Below are 12776 nucleotides of genomic sequence, written 5' to 3'. Positions count from 1 at the left end.
GGACTTTCCAAGTTCATTTGGCAACAGGCTCCCATGCACTGTGTAGGAAGCACCAGTGCAAGTGACGAAAATTCAGTGACAAGAACACTTTTTTCTGAAGCAGTGCAGATGGGAGAAGGAATTCCAGCTTTTTCTGCTCTCTGACTTTCCCTGTGAAAGTTTTGGCGTGGAAGGAAATGACATTCTTTGCTTCCTTAATCAGGAAATGGTCTTTCTTCTGAGAGATTCATTTCTTCACGCTTCATTGGAAAGTTCTGGGGTTTGCCTGCTGGTGACAGAGCAATTAGCATGGGAAAGTCCTTCCCTGAACAGGCTGTTATTAAAAGAAAAGAGAATTATGCTTATACTAGGCAGACAGGATGGCAGCATCCTTCTGGCATGGAGATACATATACTTACCCAAAAGTCTTTATTTCTTGTCCTTGAGTGACTGGACTCCTACCACAGGGGCTCCAACTAATCACCCAAAGTTACACAGAATGGCTCTAGGTCTGTGCATATTTATATGGAATATCATTCCAATTACAGGAATGACCATAAGTACTGTACAGTGTACTCCCAAGGATTACTAGTGAAGGAAGGTTCCATTCCTCCTTAGATTCAGATACTGTGTCACACCTCTTCAAGGAATCTTGGGGAGTGGTTTGGTTTTTTTTTTGCTGGGTTTTGTTTTCTTCCTAACCATATGCTGTGTTGTTAAATTTGCAATTTGTTGTAGATTGGAATTGTTGGCAGAACCGGAGCAGGGAAGTCCTCCATGACGCTCTGTCTCTTTAGGATCCTGGAAGCTGCAAAAGGGGAAATTAAAATTGATGGCGTGAAAATTTCCGAAATTGGTCTCCATGACCTTCGGTCGAGGCTAACAATTATTCCTCAGGTACTGTTTCTCTGTGTCACAGGAAAGGAAGAATCTCTAACAATTTAACAAACCATAAATAATGGTTTATCCACAGAGGAAAATGCTTTGTTACACTTAGAAAATTGTTTCAGAAAAACAAACTATTTATACTTTAGGTGGTCCTATCTCCCCCACCTTATAGGCTAATGCTGGGTGATAAAACAGGATTTAGGATAAACCATCTTTACAGCTGGAACTTGAGTTTGAAGTGTATATATTGTCAGAGTGAACTGGGTTAGGATGTGGCCTCCCTGCAATGAAATGGAGACCTCAAAGCATCAGCTCACAGTATCTAAAACATAGTATTAAAACAGCTAAAGCACTTGTCTAATGAGAACTGGTTTATTATATCCAGGATCCTGTTCTATTTTCTGGAACACTGAGGATGAACCTGGACCCATTTAATAAGTATTCAGATGAGGAAATATGGAAAGCCCTTGAACTGTCTCACTTGAAGAGGTTCGTCAGCAGCCAGCCATCCATGCTGGACTACGAGTGCTCAGAGGGTGGAGAGAACCTCAGGTAAGGAATGCTTGGACTAGGACACACACTGAGCTGTCCTTCAGCTGTGGCAGTGGGGGACACCTGAGCACAGGCTGACACTGTGGTCTGGTGTGTCTGAAATGGTTTAACCCCCTATTCCTTTTCCAAGAAAGCCACCAAGGTTCAAACATTTGCCTCCTGTTCTGCCTCTGCCACAAACGATTTGATTCTTCTTTGCTTCAGGGAAGGATTTTTCCTGAACTAAAATCCCATCTTATCAATAAAGAAAGACATTTCAGGATGACAATATAGTAGGGACAGGCAGTACCTTAACACAGTTTGTTAGGAAGGGAATTCCCTGATAACATACACAGCTGTTGTGCTGAATAACAGTCCTCTGCCTGACACTTCAGCAATGTTTATTTTCCATTATTATTTGGAAGACCCGTGAAGACATGACTGGGGATGATAAAATGCCATGTTTTGATATGCTTCGTTGGCTTCTGAGGCTGTGGTGTCACCAGATTATGCCTGTGATGAATGTTCAGCTCCTTCCTCAACCTGCAGACACTCAGAGACTAAACCTAGGCTGTGTTTGTGACAGAGGAGGAAGTCTGGCTGCCCATATGTATGTATATTATTTTTTTGTGGTAGAAAGGACTTGCAGCCCCATAACATTTTTTTTTTCCTTTTTATTAGCATTTTTCTTTTTTTTTCTTTTTCCTAAACAGCTCACAGTGTTGTCAGAACTGTGAGTGTTTCCGAGAGCGTGGGCAGAAGCATTGTCAGTCATCATTAGTTGCCCTGGCTTTTGTCAAAATGATAAAAGGGACATTTGGTGGCTTTGCCAGCACTGGGTCAGGCAGTAACATATCCCTCAGTTAGTGCTGGCATGCTGCAACCCGTGTGTATTTAGCAAGGCTGCTTGCTGAACATTATGGGGTTTTTTGGGTAACTTTACCCCGTGAGTGACCTGCTCCAGCACGAGTGGCTGTGAGCAGCGGGGGGGCCTGGCTGGTGACAGCCTGTGTGTGCTTGCAGCGTTGGCCAGAGGCAGCTCGTGTGCCTGGCCAGGGCCCTCCTGCGCAAGACCAGGATCCTGATCCTGGACGAGGCGACCGCGGCCATCGACCTGGAGACGGACGATCTCATCCAGATGACAATCCGGACGCAGTTTGAGGACTGCACGGTGCTGACCATCGCACACAGGCTGAACACAATCATGGACTACACCAGGTACAACCTCTCCGTGGTGCGTGGGGGCGAGGCTCGTGGGTTTGCTGGGGGTGTGAGGCAGCACTTGCAGGGCTCTGGTTTGTCTCTAGACAGGCACAGTGATGCTCTTGCTGGGCACTGTGTAAGCAATGATGTTTAAGCCATATAATCCCAGAATATCCAGTCCTGACTTTGGCTCTGTTGGCGTAAGAAACAGGATCTATATTCAGTAACCAGAGCTGTGCAGGTGACACTGCCCTGCTGCACTCCTGGCACTGTCAGGAAGCTTATGGGGCCTTGTTAAACCAGCAGCTGCTGTAACTTTTTCACTGACAGCACGCTGTATTAATTACTTGAAAATATATTAGTGTACTTCATGAGCTTTTATCTCCTTGGCTCTCTGGAACTGTATTTTCGATTCCAGAACTACCAGCAAGGCACTTTTTCCCCTCTTATTGACCCAGGAGATAGTGATTGCCCTGTACCTTTTTTAGCCAAACAGCAGCTTAGGGAGAATATTTATCATCTATGTGAAAATAGTTGAGGAAAACAAAGGTGAGACAAAGATTAGAACAGTTTGCTTTGTGATAGAACCAGGTGTCACGTTTCTTGTGAGGAATTCTCTGACACATCTTCCCCTCCTCCTCCCTCCTATTTTGTTTTTCACAGAGTTCTTGTTCTAGACAATGGAACCATAGCTGAATTTGACACACCTGCAAACCTTATAGCAGCAAAGGGCATTTTCTACAGTATGGCCAAAGATGCTGGACTGGCATGAAGAGAAGACCCCTTGGGTTTTGGTTTGGTGTTTTTTTAATATTACTGACTTGCCACAAAAGTGACTTGTGAATGTACTGTAATTTTACAAACCAGTTTTTGTAGTAGACTCAACGTGTGATATGTGAACAAAGTATTTTACAATTACAAGGAGCAGAAAGTGAATTTTATATTTTTAAATATTTTCTATATACATATTTTATTACATGCTTTTTTTCCCAAAGAAGGCCAAACACTCTGACAAGAAAATGTATGTACTGCAGGGCAATAAGTACTGCATTCAGGTTTGTAATTAGTAAATTATATTAATGGTACAAAATACACCTGGTTTGTGTGTTTTCTGCATTGGATTTGAAGTGGAGAACAAGCCCAGTTAATTTGTGAGTCAGCTGAATAATAGTGAAATGATGTGTAACCTCTGAGTGGTTCCAACCTGTCCCTTTCAATATTTCCCCAGGTCGAGGGAGTTGAATGTTGCAGCTCCCAGGCTGTGAGCTATCCCAGGACCTTTGGGATCCCTGCCCAGGGCAACTTGGGCATTATAAAATTCCTCTTTGGCATAAGAAGTAACATGTATTTAAAACTAAACCTACAAATGGCTTCACATAAATCATTAACCACACAATTCTTTCCAGTTCAGTAGACTCCACACAAGCCTACAGGGACATGATTGGCACTGAAGTACTAGGATTTTGCTGTGTCTCTTAGGTATGGAGTCACTATGAGTAAGTCTCCACTTTAGCTGAACGTGCATGCTTTGCAGGTGTGTATTTAGTTTATCTTGTTCAGCTCCTTAATCACCTGAAATAACGTGGGATTTGTTTTACAGAAATAAATATCTATTTTATTACTGATAACCAGGCCTCCTCAGATGAAAGGAGTCCTCTGCTCAAACAGTATTTCCTGCTAGAACCTGTTTTGCTTTAGTTGTTTTCTTCCTACACGAAACACTCTAGAAACTCGTTGGCAAGAAAAAATTTTACCAGGAGTAAAACGCAGAAAAACTTTGGGAAGACAAAAATAATCATTTAATAATCCTTACAAATTATGCATCTTAAATAGAAACACGAATCTGCAGCCAAGCATTCATTAGACATTAACATTTCATACAGCAGAGGACAAAGCAATGAATTATTTATCACACACAGAATGTAGTGGTTATACACTGATGGGATTGTTAGGAGTGCTGATAGCGTCTTCGGTATATAAATTGCATAAGACACAAAAATATTTCTGGGAATGCATAGATAGGGATCAGCATCTGTGTGAGATCACTGACCCAACAGCTGAGCTTTCCTCTGGTGGGTCTGGCTGGTTAACCCTGGTACCCTCCTGGATTCAGCTGGCGTCCAGACCATGCCTGACCTATCCTGTGCTGTGTGCCGGGGAGAAAGCAACTGCCAGGGTGGTGCAAGGAGCGAGGATTTTGTTATTCCATTCTACAGAAGTTAATATTCCGCCAGGAATCTGATATAAAAAACATGTATTGCCAGCGCCTCAGACTGTTTGACCTCCAGCACCTTGCGGAAGAGGCTGCTTTGATGTGATGAAACATTCTGTGTTCACCTCAGGAGACAGAACTTCAAGCCTAGTGAATTGGCACAGAGGGGATCTGGGTGTTTGCACCCATCTGTGTTGCAGGTGAGCACTGGCCATCCCGCAGACTGTGGGATGCAGGCTGGGAGCGGGCTCCCTCTGGTGTGCTCAGTGCCTGCTGCAGGAGCTGCTCCTGCTGGGGGAGAGCAGCGAGCAGGGCCCAGTTTGGGTGCGTGGTTTTGGCTGCTCTCCTTTGCTCTGAGAAAGGGGCCGAGGCTGAGGTTGGTGCCCGGCCCTGGTCACGGGGAGTCACCTGGAGCAGTCGGAGCTGGGGATGCAGTGCTGGCCTGGGCATTGAGGCTCCCAGCTCAGCACCCCTCTGCTGTCAGGCACGTACGGACATTGTACAGAAAGCTCGGGCTCTGAACTCTTAGACAAGACAAAGACAAACTCCTTTGGTTGCTGCAGTTTCCAAAGAAACTGGGAGGAGGGGAGGGGAAGACGAAGAAACGGGAAAATTCAGTCCAGTTTGGTGCGTTCTGTTCACCTGTTACGTCTCATACTTAAGTTTGCTCATCTAATCCACAGCACCCACTTCTCACTTAAGCTACCACTTAAGCTAACTCTTCCTCAAATGCAAGTGGACTGAGTAAATACTAAAATCCTAAAAAAAAAAAAAATCAGATAAAATGCAGCTCTTAAATACTTTTCAATTTCTTTATTCCAGAATTTCACAGCAAATTAGTCTAATTCTGAATTTTAAGTAACTGTGTGTTTGTTTTTTTTTCCAGTAAACAACATGGGTAAACACAAGTCATAGGGAAAAAAAATAAAATACATTGCATAGGAACACAGGAAGATTTAATACCAGCCCAGAAATCACTGGGCACTTCACTAGTTTCTTTTTACACAGGCAACTTTATAGGTTCAAGATGCAATCTTTTTCAGGAATGCAGAGGCAAAAGGAAAACAAAATTACAATTTTGTGCTTTTAAAAGGGGAAATTAAAGCAGCATTGGAGAAATGTCAATACAGTAGGAAGAACAGGATTTTAAATTGCACATGTCAATGATATATATTGACAGACAACAATAAAAGGGATTTTGGTTGAGAGCATATTTATTATTTGGATAATTACTATCACTTTTATTTTTAACCTGAGAAATAGGGAAGAGTGTAAACAGGGATTAAGAAATCACAGGTAATAAGTCACTTGATAGTATTTAAACGAGACATAGTTTTGTGCTTCTTCCACACATTTAAACCCTTGTAGTTTTTTCCTTTTAAGTAAGATATGACTTAATGTACACAATCTAAAAAGGGAACATTAATGGTAATGGACTCAGTACAAATACTAAATGGGCTTCGTGGCAGGTTCTTCAGCTTGAGTACCTCTGCTATTTTATAGCAAACAAATTATTAGAACAGCTTAAGGTAAGCCTTTCCCTGAGAGCTGCTAACTCTGCAGTGTTTGAAGATTATCTCTTTGAAAGGAAAAGTGTTGCATTAACAGATAGTTCTGACAAAACTGCCTTTGCATTGAGCTACTTTCATATCAGACTCGCTACTCCTAGATTAACTAGAAGCTGTAACTGTGCATAACCACTTTAGTTTATTTCAAGGTTAACAAAATAGATTTTTTTTCACATCATTAGCCCTTATTAATTTTAAAATGAGAGATACAAATACTTTTTTTTATTCCTTGAACAATTAGTATGTAAGTTCTGATGCCTTCTTGTTATAACCACTCCGTTCAGAAAGTGTTGGGACTCTGAAAAGTAAGTTTTTGTCGCTTACTGTTAGAACAAGCTCCAGTTCTTGGAAGTCCTGTAGCCTTGCAACATCTTTGTCCTTTAAATAAAAAAAAAAATTAGTAGTTAGGTGATAGTATCCGTTAATTTTGCAGAGGTAAGTTAAAAAAATCTCATACTAAGACAAGTATGTATCTATAAATATGACAATTCTTTACAGTAAGCTGGAAAGCAGACATCCTGTTGCATCTTGTATTTATTCTGGGCTCCTATTCAGCTACTCACTTAAGTCTATTTTTAGGAGGAATGCAACACTGATGGTGAGTGCAAGTGATTAGAGGAATTGCACTTGTCAAGACCTACTGCATGCCACGCAACTCCTCTTTTTTTTCCCGCTTGGTAATTCTTAGAAGTTCATGAATTGATTCTTGCATCTACCAAAGAAGGTCCCCCATGCAGCTTCCTCCAGAGCAGCCCACTAAGGGCAGCTCTGTGCCCCCCACAGCCCTGCTTTGCTGCCAACAGCATGACACAGAACTAGGTTTGTGTCACCTCAAGGAGCAGTAAGTGTCCTGCAGTCCTACCAGACAGCCTGAACTGATTAGAGATGGAAATAAAAATTCCTTTCAACAATAACTGAAGTTGGCAAGTGACAGAATTCCTTATGTCTTTTTCTTTTCCCTCCACTTCCTGACTAATACAGAATAATTCATCCTACAGCCAGTGAAGATGCAGCACGGTGAAGTGTATTAATCTAGTCCTAATCAGATTTGGCCCAGGAGTGACGCCAACAACGCTCTGCGAGGATTTCAGAGTGAAAGAGAGGTCAGTGGTGAGTCGGTAAAACAGGTCAGCAGGTGCCTTTTGTGTTTGCTGCGGGGCTAAATGTCACTGAAGTAAGGACAGTTCTGTTCAGAGACATGCACCGAGTAATTCTGAAACATCTCTCTGTGCAAGGACTGCAGTCAAGCCTTGATGAACTTGCAGAGCTCAGCTGAGTTCTGAAGGCCTTTAAATGCTGCTGGCAGCTCACAAAATCAGGTATTAATTGGGTTCAACACCAAATGGTTATGAAAAGAAACTGGAGAACCCTTTTACTTAACAAAAAAACCAAAACAACTGCTGAGTGCTGGAAGTTGAAGGAAGGTTTTTCATTTTTTCTTTTTTTTCCAACATGGGCCTATGCAGGTGACCAACAAATTATCCCTTTATAACAGTAATCTAAAAATGTCCTTTATAAGTTAATGCACTTGAAAATGTAGAGTTCTTACCTTTCTTAACATTGTATTTGGTAATTTTCTGATCTTCTGTACATGCTCAGGGTTCACACCCAGCTCATGGCAACTCACTCGGAGCAGTTCCTTATAGGTCAGTTCTTGTCTGTCCAGTTCAATTTCAATGAAGTCATTTTCTCTAAGATTAGGGTTTTGTATTCTAACTTTAAGCACCAGTTCTATTAAAAATAAAAAGGAACATTAATAGGCAGATGTATAATGGAATTGGAAACTACAGAATAACTTCTAAATACTTCTGTGTTCTATTAACCTTATTGGTAACAAGTGAATACTTGGAAAGCAAAATCTGGAATTGTATGACCACAGTTTTCATTATATTGACTTTCATCAACCTATATGAAAAAAATCATTACAAATCTAATGCAGTGTGTGAGCCTTTGCATGAATACTCACCTTACTGGATTTAAGCCAACCTAACAGCAGATTATACTGATTATCACTTTCCTTAGCAATCCAAGATTGCTTTTATTTACTCTTTTGGCCATCAGTTAAATTCTCATTGCCAACCCGTGGCATCAGAACACCTTTTATTTCAAGAATTAAATTCTGAACAGAAACTGGAATTGCAGATTTCCCTCTATGGGCAGGCAAAGCTTCCCTGCAGAACTGGCAGATCCCAGAACAATTTAGCTCAAGACCTGGGTGCAGACTGAGCCATGTGAGGTTCTCTTCAGCTCACCAGCTGTATATTCACGTTCTGTATTTGCAGCCTAAACTCTGTTATTTAGAAAATTAGATTACCCTGGGGCCTGTATGCTTTTATGGCAATTGAGACAAACAGCAAATATTTTCATCAATATTTTAATAACATCTCCAGCAGAAACAGGATACCTGCATCTTTCATTCCCTACAAATATTTCATGAATGTCTAAGCACAGGAACCCAAAAATCTCTGGAAGTGCTGTGGATACACCTGACCTTGATTAGTCTGCACTGCCCAAGGTGACAGAAGGCCTCAGACAAAGTGAGAGGAGACTTTTGCTGTTACCTTGCATATTGAGTGGAAAAGCTCCTGTGAAGAACACGGGCTGGAAGGCCGGCACAGGCCCCACGCAGGAGCCGTTCTCTTGCTGGGGTACGGACTGGTTGGATCCTGCCGGTGAAGGGGGGCCTCTGCTCCAGGACACCGACCCCTGGTAAACAGGAGTTCTCTGGAGGACAGGATGTGAGCGTGGTGGCCCAGCAGGCCCTCGGGGCAGGGGTGGCATGTCCCCATTGGGAGCCCCCTCGGGAGCAGCGTTCCCGTGCTGGAACGGCGCAGGTCTGTGAGGCTCCACGTCAGGCACGGACAGAGAGTCAGCATCGTGCAGTTCAGAAGGGGAGAGATTCCCATTCACAGTGGGATCTGGAATGCTGCTACTCGTGGTGTTATAAACATAAGGGAAAGGGGGGTTAGCCAGGTAATTGGGGATGATTGGCAGGTCTGAATCTTGCTTTAGGTCCGGGAGTTCATCGTCTTCCACTGTAAAACAAACAAAGCAACATTCTCTGAGACTTATCTTAGGGGGAAAAAAGAATTATTGCTATTGCACTGGGGGCTTTAGGTTTATTTTATGATTATGATGATTATGATTATGATTATGATTATGATTATTATTGTGAGGGAGTCGAGTGTTAAAGGCATCACAGGTTAAAAAATGGATCAGGAAGACCTGCACCTTTTTTTTTTTTTCACAGTAAACAGAACCGTGCTCAGGTGTTGCCATACAGTGAACACAAAAGCTGAGTCTGATTCTAGTAATTCTGGGGGTACTAATTCCTTGTAAATGTGGCAGTACTTGTGTTTTGGTTTGGTTTAATCCATAGCAGCGCGTTGTAACAGGGTCTCTGGTGGTGTCATTTTCATAATGCATCAGGCAACAAAAAACAAAGGGTCATATGTTGTTCGATATTAAGGCAAGGGATAAAGGGAAGGGAACATGCAGTACTGGGAGAGCTGCAGCATTACCCATTCAACAGCTGGGAGACAACAATGAAAACAAAACCAGACACAGGAGTACAAAGGGAAGGGAAGAGTTTGTTAATCGACCACATTTCAAATTACTTATCACCTCCAGCAGCAAATCCTGCTCTGCTCCAGCAGTTACAAACAAGATAAAGATGCTCCACCAATGTCCTTTAATGAGCCGCTTATCTGAGCTGCTAATTTTCGATTTATTCAACACAGAATGTCAGGAAAATTAGGTGTATAATCATATAAGGGCTTCCTACAAATTCAAGAGATTTTTCTCCCGTTGCCTTTCTAAAAACAGGAAGCTGTGTCTGTCTGCCCCACGGCATTCTTCAAAATAACAGTTTTTCCTAATTTTTCAGTGTTTAGAAAATAAAGTTTGGCTAGCTGGGTGTGGAATTTGTTGGTAATGCTCTTTTCTTAAAATCTGTTTTCATATCAAGTAAACACTAGAAATCAAGTGTAGTTAGTACTGAAATCCAAACACATGCAAAACAACGACTGGAGCACAGATGCTTAAACAGCCTTTTACTAGTCTTTGATGGTCACATGGCACAGTCACTAGGTTACCTCCCAGCATCTTCCTGATCTCTCTCTTGGAAGTTAACTGGGCTGGCCTCTCTCCTTTCTTGGTCAGGATGTCCTTGTCTGCTCCTGCGTGCAGCAGGTAAGCCACCACGGCCGCGTGGTTCCGCTTACAGGCCCAGTGCAAACATGTCCTGCACATGGAAAACATCAACTCTGTGTCAAAGCAGATTCATTTCCACTCATTCTTGCTGCCTGTGAGAAGAACAAGACCTAATGCATGTCTAGTAAAATAGGTTTGAATTGCAAACTTTCTGGGAAAGTACACTGGATTCAGAGCCTGCAACGGCACTTGCTGATGTCATTTTCTCTCGCTCTAATGCTCTTGATACCAAGTTGCCAAAGTAGTGTTTTTAAAGTTCGAGATTTTTTCAAAAAGCCTTTTCCACTTTGGGTTTTTGTTTTGCTTTGGTTTGTCTGTCTATTACAGAACAGTCTTGGCTTTGGTGTCCTCAGGTGGATGTGAATGGAGTGTCAAAATGTTTGTATACATCCCGAAACAGCCTGCAGGGTCCCTTATTGAAAGGGAAAGCCATTTTTAAACTTGGTTTAGAGTTTAGAGTCAATAATGAATATTTCTAGTTAGACATGAACACGTAAAGCCGAGGTTTGTGTTCTGACAGCCTCTGCTGTCTCAAGCTGAAAAAAAAAATAATAAAAAAATCAAACCAAACAATATAAAGTAAGTGCACAGTGACCTGGAGAAGGAGCAAAAAATCAAGCCCACCAATATAAAGTAAGCGCACAGTGACCCGGAGAAGCGGCCAACAGCGCGGGAGGTGGGATGGGGACCCCCTATTTGCGACCCCTCCGGAGCAGGGATCGCTCCACAGAGCATTCCGCGGCGGACCGACCTTTTATTTCCTTCTTCATTTTCCACCTCGCGTGAAAAGCGAACCCGCGACAGCGCCGAGGGGCTCGGGGAAGGTGAAGGAGGGGGGGGGCCTTACCATCCGTTGACTTCGTTCTGGGAGTTGAGGCCGACCCCCAGCTCCACGAGCCGCCGCACCTCCTCCGCGTCCCCCAGCGCCGCCGCCTCCCGCAGCCGCTCCTGCCGCTCCCGCTCCGCCAGCTCCGCGCCCGCCTCCCGCATCCCCGCCGGCCCCGGGCCCAGCGCCGGGACCCTCGGCCGACACCCCCGCCACGGGGGAACCTATTGCCGGTGACAACCCGGCCCCGACAGCCGGTTCCGGCGCAGAGCAGGGCGGGCGGGGCGCGGTCGCTGCCGCCGGCCGGCGGGACGGGGCGCTCCCGCGGTCGTTTTATGTCATTTAAAGTACAAATGCACAATAGAGGGTGTCTCCTGCCCTGCCTGTTGTTCTTGCGGGCTCTGCAATCGTTATAGAATGAGTCGTGGAATCGTGGAATGGTTTGGGTTGGAAGGGAACTTGAAAGATCATCTCGTTCCATCTCCCCCCACCACGCACAGGGACACCTTCCACTCGACCAGGTTGCTCCAAGCCCCATCCAAGCTGCCTTTGAATACTTTCAGGGATTGGATATATTTCTAGCTCACTAATTTAAGCAAGATTCAGTTAATCCAGTGGTTTTACCCAGGTTAAGGAAACAGTGTTATGATGGCCTCTGTTCTGCACTAGTCTGCTGCTGAAGAGGGTAAATGGAGGGATTCAGAAAAAATTGGGCTTATCTGCTGGCTGCCATGAAAGGAGGTACTAAAGAGATTTTTAAGGTTATGATGATATGAGTTGGGAGGGACCTTGGGTTAGGAGGGACATTAAAGATCATGTCATCCCAACTCCCTGCCATGGACAGGGACACCTTTCACTAGACCAGGTTGCTCCAAGCCCCATCCAGCCTGGCTTTGGACACTTCCACGGGAGCATTCCATTGTTCTGCTTAGGAAATTTTTGCCATCTTTGTGCATTCTCAGCAGAATCAACCCCTAAACACCCTCCCTCCCCCTCCAAAATTAAAATAAAAATCTACAGCTTCCTGCAAATCAGTTTAAAAGATTATAGGTAATTCTTTCATTTGTATTGCTTGGTTTGAAAAGCTAAGTTTGGTCGTTGTGGATTTGTCCTAAATCAAGTTACAGAACAGTTGGTAAAAATTTCACAACTATTAAAAGTCAAAATACTTATTTTGAGCTCCAGTCAGACTTTTCTATTCCAGCGTGCTCTGTGCAGCCACACTGATATGCCGGGGAATTCTGCAGCAGTTCTCCAGGATACCTGTTTGCTTTCTAAAGCAATCAGAGCAATACAAAAAAGCTGAAACAACCTCAGTTCTGCCCCGATTTCCAACACAAACACCCGCCTTCCCTCC

The 12776-nt window shown here is 43.6% G+C and overlaps 2 protein-coding genes across 4 annotated transcripts in view; one reads left to right on the top strand and one right to left on the bottom strand.

Annotated features, from left to right (window-relative positions):
• Nucleotides 1–3691, top strand: part of ABCC3 (ATP binding cassette subfamily C member 3) — a 46218-nt gene extending 42527 nt beyond the window's left edge. For both annotated transcript variants that reach the window (XM_027880648.1, XM_027880647.1), the window contains 4 exons: nucleotides 718–876; nucleotides 1253–1419; nucleotides 2422–2616; nucleotides 3265–3691. In XM_027880648.1, the coding sequence (XP_027736449.1) occupies nucleotides 718–876; nucleotides 1253–1419; nucleotides 2422–2616; nucleotides 3265–3373 (630 nt within the window). In that variant the 3' untranslated portion in view covers nucleotides 3374–3691. The remainder of the gene's footprint in view (nucleotides 1–717; nucleotides 877–1252; nucleotides 1420–2421; nucleotides 2617–3264) is intronic.
• Nucleotides 3692–5606: 1915 nt separating this feature from the next.
• On the bottom strand, nucleotides 5607–11654 carry ANKRD40 (ankyrin repeat domain 40). 2 transcript variants are annotated; one of them, XM_027880645.1, is made up of 5 exons: nucleotides 11441–11654; nucleotides 10476–10624; nucleotides 8943–9416; nucleotides 7931–8112; nucleotides 5607–6759 (listed from the first exon to the last, which is right to left on the bottom strand). In XM_027880645.1, exons 1-5 carry the CDS (start codon nucleotides 11581–11583, stop codon nucleotides 6619–6621), a joined length of 1089 nt encoding a protein of 362 aa, XP_027736446.1. In that variant the 5' UTR covers nucleotides 11584–11654; the 3' UTR covers nucleotides 5607–6618. The 2 variants fall into 2 exon arrangements, with proteins under 2 accessions (XP_027736446.1, XP_027736447.1); XM_027880646.1 differs by lacking the exon at nucleotides 11441–11654 and adding an exon at nucleotides 11299–11394.
• Between the last annotated feature and the right edge of the window lie 1122 nt (nucleotides 11655–12776).

This window comes from Empidonax traillii, unplaced genomic scaffold (genome assembly GCF_003031625.1).
Source record: "Empidonax traillii isolate 1590-97213 ecotype Southwest subspecies unplaced genomic scaffold, ASM303162v1 scaffold73:size1297144, whole genome shotgun sequence".
Classification (NCBI taxonomy): domain Eukaryota; kingdom Metazoa; phylum Chordata; class Aves; order Passeriformes; family Tyrannidae; genus Empidonax; species Empidonax traillii.
The sequence above is the reverse complement of the archived record's forward strand: the minus strand, read 5'-3'. Positions and strand labels throughout refer to the sequence as shown.